General features: G+C 42.9%; 1 protein-coding gene across 1 annotated transcript in view; it reads right to left on the minus strand.

Moving 5' to 3' along the window:
- Positions 1-10135: 10135 nt before the first annotated feature.
- LOC139408076 (carbohydrate sulfotransferase 8-like) overlaps positions 10136-13880 on the minus strand; it is an 80061-nt gene continuing 76316 nt past the window's right edge. Inside the window, exons 3-5 of the mRNA XM_071151895.1 lie at positions 11623-11663; positions 11071-11480; positions 10136-10844 (exon numbers count right to left, since the gene is read on the minus strand). Coding sequence (XP_071007996.1) covers positions 10136-10844; positions 11071-11480; positions 11623-11663 — 1160 coding nt within the window. The remainder of the gene's footprint in view (positions 10845-11070; positions 11481-11622; positions 11664-13880) is intronic.

Here is a 13880-nt window from a genome sequence, read left to right on the forward strand (position 1 = left end):
AGTAATCTCTTCTCCCTTCCAATTGTATCGCTGTTTTATGCCAGTTTGGTCGTCGTTTGCTGTATATCTGTCTTTATCCGGGTCTTTCCTTTTCTGATATGATGAAACCGTCGAGTTTTATGAGAAAAAAGCCAGTCGGTCCCTAAATAAGAAGCCGGCTAGAATAATTCTTGCTCTGGGCTATTCAAACGCCTGCAGGGCAAGGATTATGTTATAATAGAGCAGCCTTTTCTATCTCGCCACATCTCAGTTCAAGATGAAAATGAGATCCACTGTTTCTTATTTCACACGTAAATTTGATTTGACCAAAAAACATCGCAGTTTTATTCCAACGGAGAGCAGTCTGGTCTGCTGCATGGGTAGCAGTGTTCGGTTTAATCTTGCTCCCAATTGTCATAACTCACTCATCGGATTTAGGAGTGTGAAAATTGGCTACGTTCGTCCTAAAAAAAACATACATGTAACGTTTTGATAAAATGTATAATAAAAGGGATACTGTGAATGTCCATAAAACTATTAAATGATAGGCTCTTAAATAAAACTGTCGCATATTCAGGGCGCCCGCAGATCCTCTCAGTTCGGTAGTGTTCTCGTCTTTCTCCCCAATAGTTTTATATTTAAACATCTCCCTGGCATTAAAGCCAAATTACGTCTATCGTCATGCATTATGCCATTGCAAAAACTGCCTTAGGCAAAATGTGCCATTTCAGTTATTGCGCGCTAGTAGATGGAGATGCTTGCAGGCAGATACGTTTTACTCCTCAAACACTAGCTCAGTTTGGTAGTCTATTGGTATCAAAATATATGCCTGTTGCAATCCATCAAAATTGGTCACTGCAGTGCATGTTCTATCCGTATGGTCACCAATTTGCGTTCCATTGCTCAGAAAGATTTAAAAAACTGTTATGTCCATTTTTGCACCAGTGCTCTAGACATTAATTGCCAGGGTTGGGGAGTAACTGATTACATCCGTTACATGTAATCTGATTACAAACGGTCATCTCTGTTGTAATCAGATTACAGATACTTTTTGAAAAACTAGATTACTTCTTGGATTACTTTTAAATTCAGATTTTTGGGTAAAAAATACATTGACACCTTTCTGTTTTCTCAATGACATTCAATTCAAAATTGAAAAAAGGTGCACGTTTTAGTTTTTCTCTTGAGCAAGTCTGACCACAAGTCAGAGACCACTATGATGACACACCAGATGTGTTTTAATGATCCCTTTTGTCTTCTAATAATAATCCAACAGTAACATAGTAAAAAGATTACTCTACTGAGTTTGGGTAATCCAAAAGTTTTACAATTTTGAACAGGTAACTGTAATGGATTTCATTTAGAAAGTTGCCTACCTAGTTGCCTTAGATTGATTGTCAACTAGTCGCCCCCCCAATTTTATTCATACTCAAAGGATCCAAGACATACCATATTGAGAACACACAGCAAAATACTGTCCGTTACAAAAATGTACCTTAAAGATATACATAGGCTAGCCTAACTATGGACCATTTCAAGCATTACCCAATGCTTTCCCTCTCGTATGAAGCCACAGTATGGGTGAGGAGGATGGGATGGACATAAAAGACGTTGCTTTGATCATTTCCTTGTTAATTTTTACATGAAAGTCATTCTCTTCATCGGTTGTAGAGCAATACACACAATGTCTGTTTGACACTAAGACTCCAGTGTTAAATCCTCCTCTTCCATTTGTTTTTGCCCCAGGGTGATGCTGTGCATGTGGTTTCCTCTGCTGTAGTGAAAACCAACACAAGGACTTGATTCTGCCTCTGTTCCAAATGGCACCCTATTCCCTAGATAGTGGACTACTTTTGACCAGTGCCTATAGGGTCGTAGTCAAAAGTGGTGCACTATAGGAATAGGGTGCCATTTGGGACAAATTACTATATTTTTTTCTTATTAAAGCAACCCTGCAGTTAGTTCAATTAGATTAAGTATGGGGAAGATGTTGTGAATTTGTAGATTTAAATAGCTGGCAAAGTCACCTCAGGCAATGGCAGTTCATTTTCTTAATTTACGAATGTTATGCTGAGTGTCTGATGTGGAAAGAGAAGAAGCAGCTCAGTTGTCTTTATGTCCAAAGAGCTCATCTTCAAATAAAGAAAATTAACCGTCTCGTTTTTGGAGTCATAAACGCAACATGTAAAGTGTTGGTCCCATGTTTCATGAGCTGAAATAAAAGATCCCGGAAATGTTCCATTGACACGAGAAGCTTATTTCTCTCAATATTTCGGCAGAAATTTGTTTACATCCCTGTTAGTGAGCATTTTATCCTTTGTCAAGATAACCCATACACCTGACAGGTGTGGCATATCAATAAGATAATTAAACAGCATGGTCATTACACAGATGCACCTTGTGCTTGGAACAACATTTCTGTCTGTAATAAAGTCCTTTTGTAGGGAAAACTCATTCTGATTGGCTGGGCCTGGCCCCACAGTGGGTAGGCATGGCTTTCGAGTGGGCGGTCCTATGCACTCCCAGGACCACCCATAAATCAATCAAATCTAGTTATAAAGCCCTTTTTACATCAGCCAATGTCACAGAAACCCACAAAGTGCTGTACAGAAACCCAGCCTAAAACCCCAAACAACAAGCAATGCAGATGTAGAAGCACGGGGGCTAGGAAAAACTCCCTAGAATGGCCAGAACCTAGGAAGAAACCTAGAGAGGAACCAGGCTCTGAGCGGTGGCCAGTCCTCTTCTGGCTGTGCCAGGTGGAGATTATAACAGAACATGGCCAAGATGTTCAAACGTTCATAGATGACCAGCAGAGTCAGATAATAATAATCACAATAGTTGTAGAGGGTGCAACAGGTCAGCACCTCAGGAGTAAATGTCAGTTGGGTTTTCATAGCCGATCATTCAGAGTTAGAAACAGCAGGTGCGGTAGAGAGAGAGTCCAAAACAGCAGGTCTGGGACAAGGTAGCATGCCCAGTGAACGGGTCAGGATTCAATAGCCGTAGGCAGAACAGTTGAAACTGGAGCAGCAGCATGACCAGGTGGACTGGGGACAGCAAGGAGTCATCAGGCCAGGTAGTCCTGAGGCATGGTCCTAGGGCTCAGGTCCTTCGAAAGAAGAGAGAGAGAGAGAGAGAGAGAGAGAGAGAGAAAGAGAGCGAGAGAATTAGAGGGAGAATAGTTACATTCACACAGCACACCAGATAAGACATGAGAAATACTCCACATATAACAGACTGACACTAGCCCCCCGACACAAACTATTGCAGCATAAATACTGGAGGTTGAGACAGGAGGGGTCGGGAGTAGAGGTCAACCGATTATGATTTTTCAACACCGATACTGATACCGATTATTGGAGGACCAAAAAAAGCTGATACCGATTAATCGGCCGATTTTTATATATATATTTGTTATAATGACAATTACAACAATACTGAATGAACACTTATTTTAACTTAATATATAATACATCAATAAAATCAATTTAGTCTCAAATAAATAATAAAATGTTCAATTTGGTTTAAATAATGCAAAAACAACGTGTTGGAGAAGAAAGTAAAAGTGCAATATGTGCCATGTAAAAAAGCTAACGTTTAAGTTCCTTGCACAGAACATGAGAACATATGAAAGCTGGTGGTTCCTTTTAACATGAGTCTTCAATATTCCTAGGTAAGAAGTTTTAGGTTGTAGTTGTTATAGGACTATTTCTCTTTATACCATTTGTATTTCATATACCTTTGACTATTGGATGTTCTAATAGGTACTTTAGTATTGCCAGCCTAATCTCGGGAGTTGATAGGCTTGAAGTCATAAACAGCGCAATGCTTGAAGCACAGCGAAGAGCTGCTGGCAAATGCACGAAAGTGCTGTTTGAATGAATGCTTACGAGCCTGCTGCTGCCTAACACCGCTTAGTCAGACTGCTCTATCAAATCATAGACTTAATTATAATAGAATCAGAAATACAAGCCTTAGGTCATTAATATGGTCAAATCCGGAAACTATCATTTTGAAAACAAAACGTTTATTCTTTCAGTGAAATATGGAACCGTTCCGTATTTTATCTAACGGGTGGCATCCATAAGTCTAAATATTCCTGTTACATTGCACAACCTTCAATGACTCTGCTTGCAATGAACACAAGAGAAGTGACACAATTTCCCTAGTTTAATATTGCCTGCTAACCTGGATTTGTTTTAACTAAATATGCAGGTTTAAAAAAATATACTTCTGTGTATTGATTTTAAGAAAGGCATTGATGTTTATGGTTAGGTACATTCGTGCAATGCGCTTTTATTAAATCATCCCCCGTTTGGCGAAGTTGGCTGTCTTTGTTAGGAAGAAATAGTCTTCACAGTTCGCAACGAGCCAGGTGGCCCAAACTGATGCATATACCCTGACTCTGTTGCACAGAACGCAAGAGAAGTGACACAATTTCCCTAGTTAAAATAAATTAATGTTAGCAGGCAATATTAACTAAATATGCAGGTTTAAAAATACACTGCTCAAAAAAATAAAGGGAACACTAAAATAACACATCCTAGATCTGAATGAATGAAATATTCTTATTAAATACTTTTTTCTTTACATAGTTGAATGTGCAGACAGCAAAATCACACAAAAATTATCAATGGAAATCAAATTTATCAACCCATGGAGGTCTGGATTTGGAGTCACACTCAAAATTAAAGTGGAAAACCACACTACAGGCTGATCCAACTTTGATGTAATGTCCTTAAAACAAGTCAAAATTAGGCTCAGTTGTGTGTGTGGCCTCCACGTGCCTGTATGACCTCCCTACAACGCCTGGGCATGCTCCTGATGAGGTGGCGGATGGTCTCCTGAGGGATCTCCTCCCAGACCTGGACTAAAGCATCCGCCAACTCCTGGACAGTCTATGGTGCCACTGTTGGTGGATGGAGCGAGACATGATGTCCCAGATGTGCTCAATTGGATTCAGGTCTGGGGAACGGGCGGGCCAGTCCATAGCATCAACGCCTTCCTCTTGCAGGAACTGCTGACACACTCCAGCCACATGAGGTCTAGCATTGTCTTGCATTAGGAGGAACCCAGGGCCAACCGCACCAGCATATGGTCTCACAAGGGGTCTGAGGATCTCATCTCGGTACCTAATGGCAGTCAGGCTACCTCTGGCGAGCACATGGAGGGATGGGCGGCCCCCCAAAGAAATGCCACCCCACACCATGACTGACCCACCGCCAAACCAGTCATGATGGAGGATGTTGCAGGCAGCAGAACGTTCTCCACGGCGTCTCCAGTCTGTCACATGTGCTTAGTGTGAACCTGCTTTCATCTGTGAAGAGCACAGGGCACCAGTGGCGAATTTGCCATCTTGGTGTTCTCTGGCAAATGCGAAACGTCCTGCACAGTGTTGGGCTGTAAGCACAACCCCCACCTGTGGACGTCGGGTCCTCATACCACCCTCATGGAGTCTGTTTCTGACCGTTTGAGCAGACACATGCACATTTGTGGCCCGCTGGAGGTCATTTTGCAGGGCTCTGGCAGTGCTCCTCTTGCTCCTCCTTGCACAAAGGCGGAGGTAGCGGTCCTGCTGCTGGGTTGTTGCCCTCCTACGGCCTCCTCCATGTCTCCTGATGTACTGGCCTGTCTTCTGGTAGCGCCTCCATGCTCTGGACACTACGCTGACGCTGACAGACACAGCAAACCTTCTTGCCACAGCTCGCATTGGTGTGCCATCCTGGATGAGCTGCACTACCTGAGCCACTTGTGTGGGTTGTAGACTCCGTCTCATGCTACCACTAGAGTGAAAGCACCGCCAGCATTCAAAAGTGACCAAAACATCAGCCAGGAAGCATAGGAACTGAGAAGTGGTCTGGTCACCACCTGCAGAACCACTCCTTTATTGGGGGTGTCTTGCTAATTGCCTATAATTTCTACCTGTTGTCTATTCCATTTGCACAACAGCATGTGACATTTATTGTCAATCAGTGTTGCTTCCTAAGTGGACAGTTTGATTTCACAGAAGTGTGATTGACTTGGAGTTACATTGTGTTGTTTAAGTGTTCCCTTTATTTTTTTGAGCAGTGTATATACTTGTGTATTGATTTTAAGAAAGGCATTGATGTTGATGGTTAGGTGCATTGGTGCAACGACTGTGCTTTTTTTGCGAATGCGCTTGTTAAATCACCTGTTTGGCAAAGTAGGCTATGATTCTATGATAAATTAACAGGCACCGCATCGATTATATGCAACACAGGACAAGCTAGATAAACTAGTAATATCATCAACCATGTGTAGTTAACTAGATATTATGTTAAGATTCATTGTTTTTTATAAGATACGTTTAAATCTAGCTCGCACCTTACCTCGGCTCCTTGCTGCACTCGCATAGTCAGTCTGCCACGCAGTCTCCTCATGGAGTGCAATGTAATAGGCCATGATCGGTGTCCATTACTGATTGTTACCGATTGTTATGAAAACTTGAAATCTGCCCTAATTAATCTGCCATTCCGATTAATCGGTCAACCTCTAGTCGGGAGACACTGTGGCCCTGTTCGACAGATTACTACGGACAGGGCCAAATAGCAGGATATAACCCCACCCACTTTGCCAAAGCACAGCCCCCACACCACTAGAGGGAAATCTTCAACCACCACCTGAGACAAGGCTGAGTATAGCCCACGAAGACCCCCCCCCCCTCCCCAATCCACTCAAGTGACGCACCCCTCCTAGGGACGGCATGGAAGAGCGCCAGTGACTCAGCCCCCATAATAGGGTTAGAGGCAGAGAATCCCAGTGGAGAGAGGAGAACCGGCCAGGCGGAGACAGCAAGGGCGGTTTGTTGCTCCAATGCCTTCCTGTTCACCTTCACACCCCTGGGCCAGACTACACTCAATCATAGGACCTACTGAAGAGATGAGTCATCAATAAAGACTTAAAGGTCGAGACCGAGTCTGTGTCTCTCACATGGATAGGCAGACCATTCCATAAAAACAGAGTTCTATAGCAGAAAGCCTTGCCTCCAGCTGTTTGCTTAGAATTTCTAGGGACAATAAGGAGGCCTGCGTCTTGTGACATGTAGGTATGTACGGCAGAACCAAATCGGAAAGATAAGTAGGAGTAAGCCCATATAATGCTTTCTAGGTTAGCAGTAAAACATTGAAAGCAGCCCTTGCCTTAACAGGAAGCCAGTGTAGAGAGGCTAGCACTGAAGTAATATGATCAAATCTTTTGATTCTAGTCAAGATTCTAGCAGTCGTGTTTAGCACTAGCTGAAGTTTATTTTGTGCTTTATCCGGGTAACCGGAAAGTAGAGCATTGCAGTAGTCTAACATAGAAGTGACAAAAGCATGGATTAATTTTTCTGCATAATCTTTGGACAGAAAGTTTCTGTTTTTTGCAATGTTACATAGATGGAAAAAAGCTGTCCTTGAAACAGTCTTGATATGTTCGTCAAAAGAGAGATCAGGGTCTAGAGTAACTTCGAGGTCCTTCACAGTATTATTTGAGACGACTATACAACCATCAAGATTAATTGTCAGATTCAACAGAAGATCTCTTTGTTTCTTGGGACCTAGAACAAGCATCTCTGTTTGTCCTCCATCCACTTCCTTATGTCTGAAACACAGGCTTCCAGGGAGGGCAATTTTGGGGCTTCACCATGTTTCATTGAAATGTACAGTTGTGTGTCATCCACATAGCAGTGAAACCAGACTGAAGCATTTTGTATCCATTATTTGTCTTCAGGAAGGCAGTGAGTTGCTCCGCAACAGATTTTTCAAAACATTTTGAGAGGAATGGGAGATTCGATAAAGGCAGATAGTTTTTTAAATTTTCTTGGTCAAGGTTTGGCTTTTTCAAGAGGCTTTATTACTGCCACTTTGTGAATTTGGTACACATCCGGTGGATAGGAAGCCATTTATTATAATCAACATAGGAGGGCCAAGCACAGAAAGCAGCTAGTTTAGTTGGAATAGGGTCCACTATGCAGCTTGAAGGTTTAGAGGCCAAGACTATTTTCATCAATGTGTCAAGAGAGTCATGTGAAATCCATAGATTATTGGGGCCTAATTCATTTATTTCAATTCATTGATTTCCTTTATATGAACTGTAACTCAGCAAAATCTTTGAAATTGTTGCTTGTTGCGTTCATATTTTTGTTCAGTATAAATATCTAACCTAATTTCCTATGCTCCGACCTAAGTCAGATTCGCCACATACCACCAACAGTTTTAGTGATACCTAAGTTAAATTATAGCCCTGAACCTTATCTTAGTTGATGAACTTACACTGACTCAGACAAGGAATATTGAAAAACCTTCGATATGGTACATACTGTAGATCTATTACTGCTCAGAAGAGTGAAACCAATTAATTTGCATCCATGTCGTAATGTTTATCTCAATTGGCCAAACTGTGTCCATCTATGGTTCTGATGAGTCCTCTGAGCACCATGTATTTCCTGACCCTGCGCCTGGGGGTCCCGGCCTGATGAGAGACAAAGAAAGAGGGGGAGTGAGGCTAAGAGTGACCCACAGGCCAGGGGAATGAGACACGACACTTTAACTCAGATTAGATAAATAAAGTGTCAAATTTGTAATTTGAAGTGGGGGAAATGTTAACATTTGTCACTTTTCCTAAAACCAGATGTGGAAAAACAATAGATACATGTTTTTTTTTTAATTACTTAACATTTATTCATAGTAAAGGTGCTTGAAAACCCAAACAAATGAAAATTGGCAGTGTTAAGGCTAGGGGATTGAAATCACGTTTGTAGATGGAACACTTCTGCACAGACATGTAGAACAATTGTACATTCTCTTTTACAGTGTAATCATTTGTATTGTAACATTAGACCCATATACAGTACCAGTCAAAAATGTGGACGCACCTACTCATTCAAGGGTTTTTCTTAATTTTTGTACTATTTTCTACATTGTAGAATAATAGTGAAGACATCAAAACAATGAAATATGGAATCATGTAGTAACCAAAAAGGTGTTTAACAAATCAAAATATATTTTATATTAGAAATTCTTCAAAGTAGCCACCCTTTGCCTTGATGACAGCTATGCACATGCTTGGCATTCACTCAACTAGCTTCATGAGGTAGTCACCTGGAATGCATTTCAATTAACAGGTGTGCCTTGTTAAAAGTTAATTTGTGGAATTTCTTTCGTTTTTAATGCATTTGAGCCATTCAGTTGTGTTGTGACAAGGTAGGGGTGGTATACAGAAGATAGCCCTATTTGGTAAAAGACCAAGTCCATATTATGGCAAGAACAGCTCAAATAGAAACGACAGTCCATCATTACTTTAAGGTCAGTCAATCCGGATAATTTCAAGAACTTTGAAAGTTTCTTCAAGTGCAGTCGCAAAAACCATCAGCGCTATGATGAAACTGGCTCTCATGAGGACCGCCACAGGAAAGGAGGAATCTAAAATATATTTGAATGAGTAGGTGTCCAAATGTTTGACTGGTACTGTAATTATCCAAAAACAAAATCATGTTTCAATATAAATTGCCAACAGATTCAAAGATAATTTAACCTCCGATACATCTGGAAAGCTAGGCAGTCATTGTAAATAAGAATTGGTTCTCAACTGACTTGCCTAGTTAAATAAACATTAAATAAAAGCAAGTGTGGTTTTGAAATCAAATTGAATTATATTCAATTTGATTTCTCATCAGTAAGCAGTAGCTATGAAATCCGTTACAGTATCTGCAAACACTAGCCTTTGCTCTGGGAGAGTATATCTAGCCTCTCTCTTTCCCTTCTTTTCAACTTAGGCTGCAGAATAAGAATACACATTATTGAAGAGGACCAAAAAGTATACCTTCACGTAACAAGGCTGAAAAACAATAACAATAACAGATCACTCATTCTTTACCCAAAGTACAGGTCACTTCATAGAAGTCACTGGTCTGCCAATCAATGCAAATGCATTTGACACACTATACAAAGCTTTATGACAAAAAAGCTGTAGGCCTACAACCTATGTCCAAAGTAATTACATTAAATCATTATTTTAGCCATTTGTAAATTAGACCTGTAAAAATAATATTTGACATGAATGTGCCTGTAGTGCTTATTCAAGTCCCACAGGATAATAATCTCTTCCGTAGTGTTCATATTAATAACCTCACCCGGGCAATCCAGCCAGTACCTCAGTACAGGTCTTTAAAGGGCTTGGGGTAGTTAAACATCAGATAATCCATGTAATAAAAGTCATAGGCCCTCTGTCTTTCTGTGGAGTTCAATTGTTCAAAGTATCTCTGGGTGATGGAGGAGGAAGTCCTTTCTGCCTTTGGGTTCCTGTCTTTAAAGTCAGGGAAAGTCAGGTTTCTAGGTGCCCCGATGCTCCGTAGCAGGAAGTTGGCCTCCTCCTTCAGGTTCTCGAACTTCCCGATGAAGTCGTTGCGTAGCAGGCAGGGGCTGCAAAGCTGGCTGACCGGCTCCCAGTGGATGTCCATGCCCACGGGCCGCCTCACATCCAACAGGTACTGGACAAACTCTCTGAAGGTGACCCCGGCGCCGGTCCTCAGGGCAGAGCGTGAGGCGTTGGCCCGGTACCGGGAGATGATGGGCCGGCCGAACACCGGGTGGTAGTACGAGTTGGGGCTCTCAAACTTGTCACGGAAGGCCGAAACCAGCCTCTCGAAGGGCTCCCGTACGAAGAGGACCTTGGTGTAGGAACGGAGGCGCTCGGCCACGCCCGCCTGGTCGAAGGCATCCAGTCGGCGGAGCTGGTTGGCGTAGTGGGCGTCGTCGTGGGCGATGATGTGCGTGGAGGTGGCGCTGCCGCCCAGGACCATCAGCACCCGTTTCCAGTTGGAGCAGCCGGCTTTGGGCACCTCACAGTACAGCAGGCCTGACCTATTATTTATTGAACAGTACAAAACAAATATATTCATAGTTATCTGGGGCTGTGTCCTGTATGTATCTAGGAAGCCTTTTTAGATCACAATGAATTCAATTCAAGAACCTCAAGATCAGCCGGGAACATGAATTGCAATGAAATACAATTATACATATAAGTTATGTACTGTAAATAATATCTGTAAATAATTCTCAATGAAATTAACCACTAAAGTTACAACACCTGTCCTCCACGTAGACGCGGGACACCTGCCGGCGGGACACAGGGCGCTCCGTGACACCCGGCTGGTATTTGGCGCAGACCTCCCTGAGCAGGCGGCGACGGGACGCCTGGGTTTGCGCCAGGCCCTGTAGCCGACTGTCCTCTTCACCAGAGCGGGCACCACTAGGGGTTACAGGCCCGCTCTTTAACAGCAGCTTCCTGTGGCGTTTGGTGAGGGGTTGCCCGGTGCTCTCGGCCTGCTGGTCCCCAGAGGTTGGGGTGGCTGGGTGGGGCAGCCACTGGAAGGCTGGAGGTTGTCTGGGGCTAGGAGTAGGGAGGCTGGGGTTAGAAGACATCTCTACCCCTGGTGCTCCATGGAAACCTCCACCCAGGTTGATGCCTATAACGACTGCACTGTCAAAGGACTGCTCCTGTGGCACACAGGAGCACATGGAACAATTGTTAACAGAAGCTCATATAGTGCTTGTTTCTCAAGAATCCACAAGATGGTGCCATTACATTATTTTGAGTGAACTGGGACAACAGTGATCTGATCTGATCCAATAATCGTACCTTTGGAATTGGCCACCTTGGAGCAACCATCAACTTTGCACCTAGAGAGAGACAAGGGGGGGGGGGGGTTGAGTTTGAGAGAGATTGATAGAATCCTACATTACGTATTACAAAAAGTCCTTTGCTGGTAACAAGTTTCTCCAGCTGAGCTGAAATAGTTATCAAGAGAGAGCCTGGAGGAGAGATGGTGTCTATTACCGATGGTGCTATAGGAGGAGGGTCCATTTTATCACAAGATTAGGTTTTTGATAGAGAGGCAAGACGTGTGTGTGTCTGTGTTTGTGTGTGTGTGCCTTGCCAAGTGATATTCTTTAGACTGGGAAAAGTGACTATGCATAATAGGACAGGAATTGTTACAGGGGGATGCCAAAAACTGCTTTGTCATCAAAATATACAGTGCCTTTCCCGAAAGTATTCAGACCCCTTGACTTTTTCCACATTTTGTTACGTTACAGCCTTATTCTAAAATGGATTAAATAAATAAAAATATGAAATCTACACACAATACTCCATAATCTCAAAGTGAAGAGGTTTTTAGACATTTTTGAAAATGTGTTAAAAATAAAAAGATGGCTTATTTACATAAGTATTCAGACCCTTTGCTATGAGACTAGAAATTGAGCTCAGGTGCATCCTGTTTCCATTGATCATCCATGAGATGTTTCTACGCAAAAATGCTCAAAAACCAAGCCATGAGGTCGAAGGAATTGTCCGTAGAGCTCCGAGACAGGATTGTGTCAAAGCACAGATCTGGGGAACTCCATCATTCTTAAATGGAAGAGGTTTGGAACCACCAAGAATCTTCCTAGAGCTGGCTGCCCGGCCAAACTGAGCAATCAGGGGAGAAGGGCCTTGGTCAGGGAGGTGACCAAGAACCCGATGGTCACTCTGACAGAGCTCTAGAGTTCCTCTGTGGGGATGGGAGAACCTTACAGAAGGACAACCATTTCTGCAGCACACCACAAATCAGGCCTTGGTGGTAGAGTGGCCAGACAGAAGCCACTCCTCAGTAAAAGGCACATGACAGCCCGCTTGGAGTTTGCCGAAAGGCACATAAAGACACTCAGACAATAAGAAACAAGATTCTCTGGTCTGATGAGACCAAGATTGAACTCTTTGGCCTGAATGCCAAGCGTCACGTCTGGAGGAAACCTGGCACCATGAAGCATGGTGGTGGCAGCATCTTGCTGTGGGGGTGTTTTTCAGAGTCAGGGACTGGGAGACTAGGCAGGATCGAGGTAAAGATGAATGGAGCAAAGTACAGAGAGATCCTTGATGAAAACCTGTTCCAGAGCGCTCAGAACTTCAGACTGGGGGCGAAGGTTCACCTTCCAACAGGACAACGACCCTAAGCACATAGCCAAGACAATGCAGGAGTGGCTTCGGGACAAGTCTCTGAATGTCCTTCAGTGGCCCAGCCAGAGCCCGGACTTGAACCATATTGAACATCCCTGGAGAGACCTGAAAATAACTGTGCAGCAACGCTCCCCATCCAACCTGACAGAGCTTGACAGGATCTGCAGAGAAGAATGGGAGAAACTCCCCAAATACAGGTGTGCCAAGCTTGTAGCGTCACACCCAAGAAGACTCAAGGCTGTAATTGCTGCCAAAGGTGCTTAAACAAAGTACTGAGTAAAGGGTCTGAATACTTATGTGATCAGTTTTTTTTTACAGTTTTTGCTTTGTCATTATGGGGTATTGTGTGTAGATTCATGAAGAAAAACAACTATTTAATCAATTTTAGAATAAGGCTGTAATGTAACCAAATTTGGAAAAAGTCAAGGGGTCTGAATACTTTCTGAAGACACTGTATGTCTTTGTTACCCTCATTCATCTGCAATACGTTATTTTATAATGCTCAAAATATATCCCTTCATACAGTTGCTTGTTTTTTTGCTTTTCCTTTATCGTGCCAAACTCAGTCAAAACTCAGTCTCTTAGAAGTCAGGTTAAGATGTGGTTGACCTCTTGAGAGGAGGAGAGATTCTTCATGGCTCTTCTGACACTGCAGCCGTCAGAAAGCAGGAACCTTCAGTGTTAAGATGATCCCAGGTCAAATGCTATAAAGCCACCTGGATCCCCCATTACCCTTGGTACAAAGACATTAGCAGGCGCTCTGTGTTTGTGTGTTCTAGTAAAGAGTGGCAAGGTTGTCATTGTTATGTAAAGTATCAGTCACCCCCTTGTGGAGCAGCCCAATAGCCCTGAATTTATTTATTTAGTTTTCTTGCAGCTGCCTGGTGCTATAGAGAAGTAAC

This window comes from Oncorhynchus clarkii, chromosome 1 (assembly GCF_045791955.1).
Source record: "Oncorhynchus clarkii lewisi isolate Uvic-CL-2024 chromosome 1, UVic_Ocla_1.0, whole genome shotgun sequence".
NCBI lineage: Eukaryota > Metazoa > Chordata > Actinopteri > Salmoniformes > Salmonidae > Oncorhynchus > Oncorhynchus clarkii.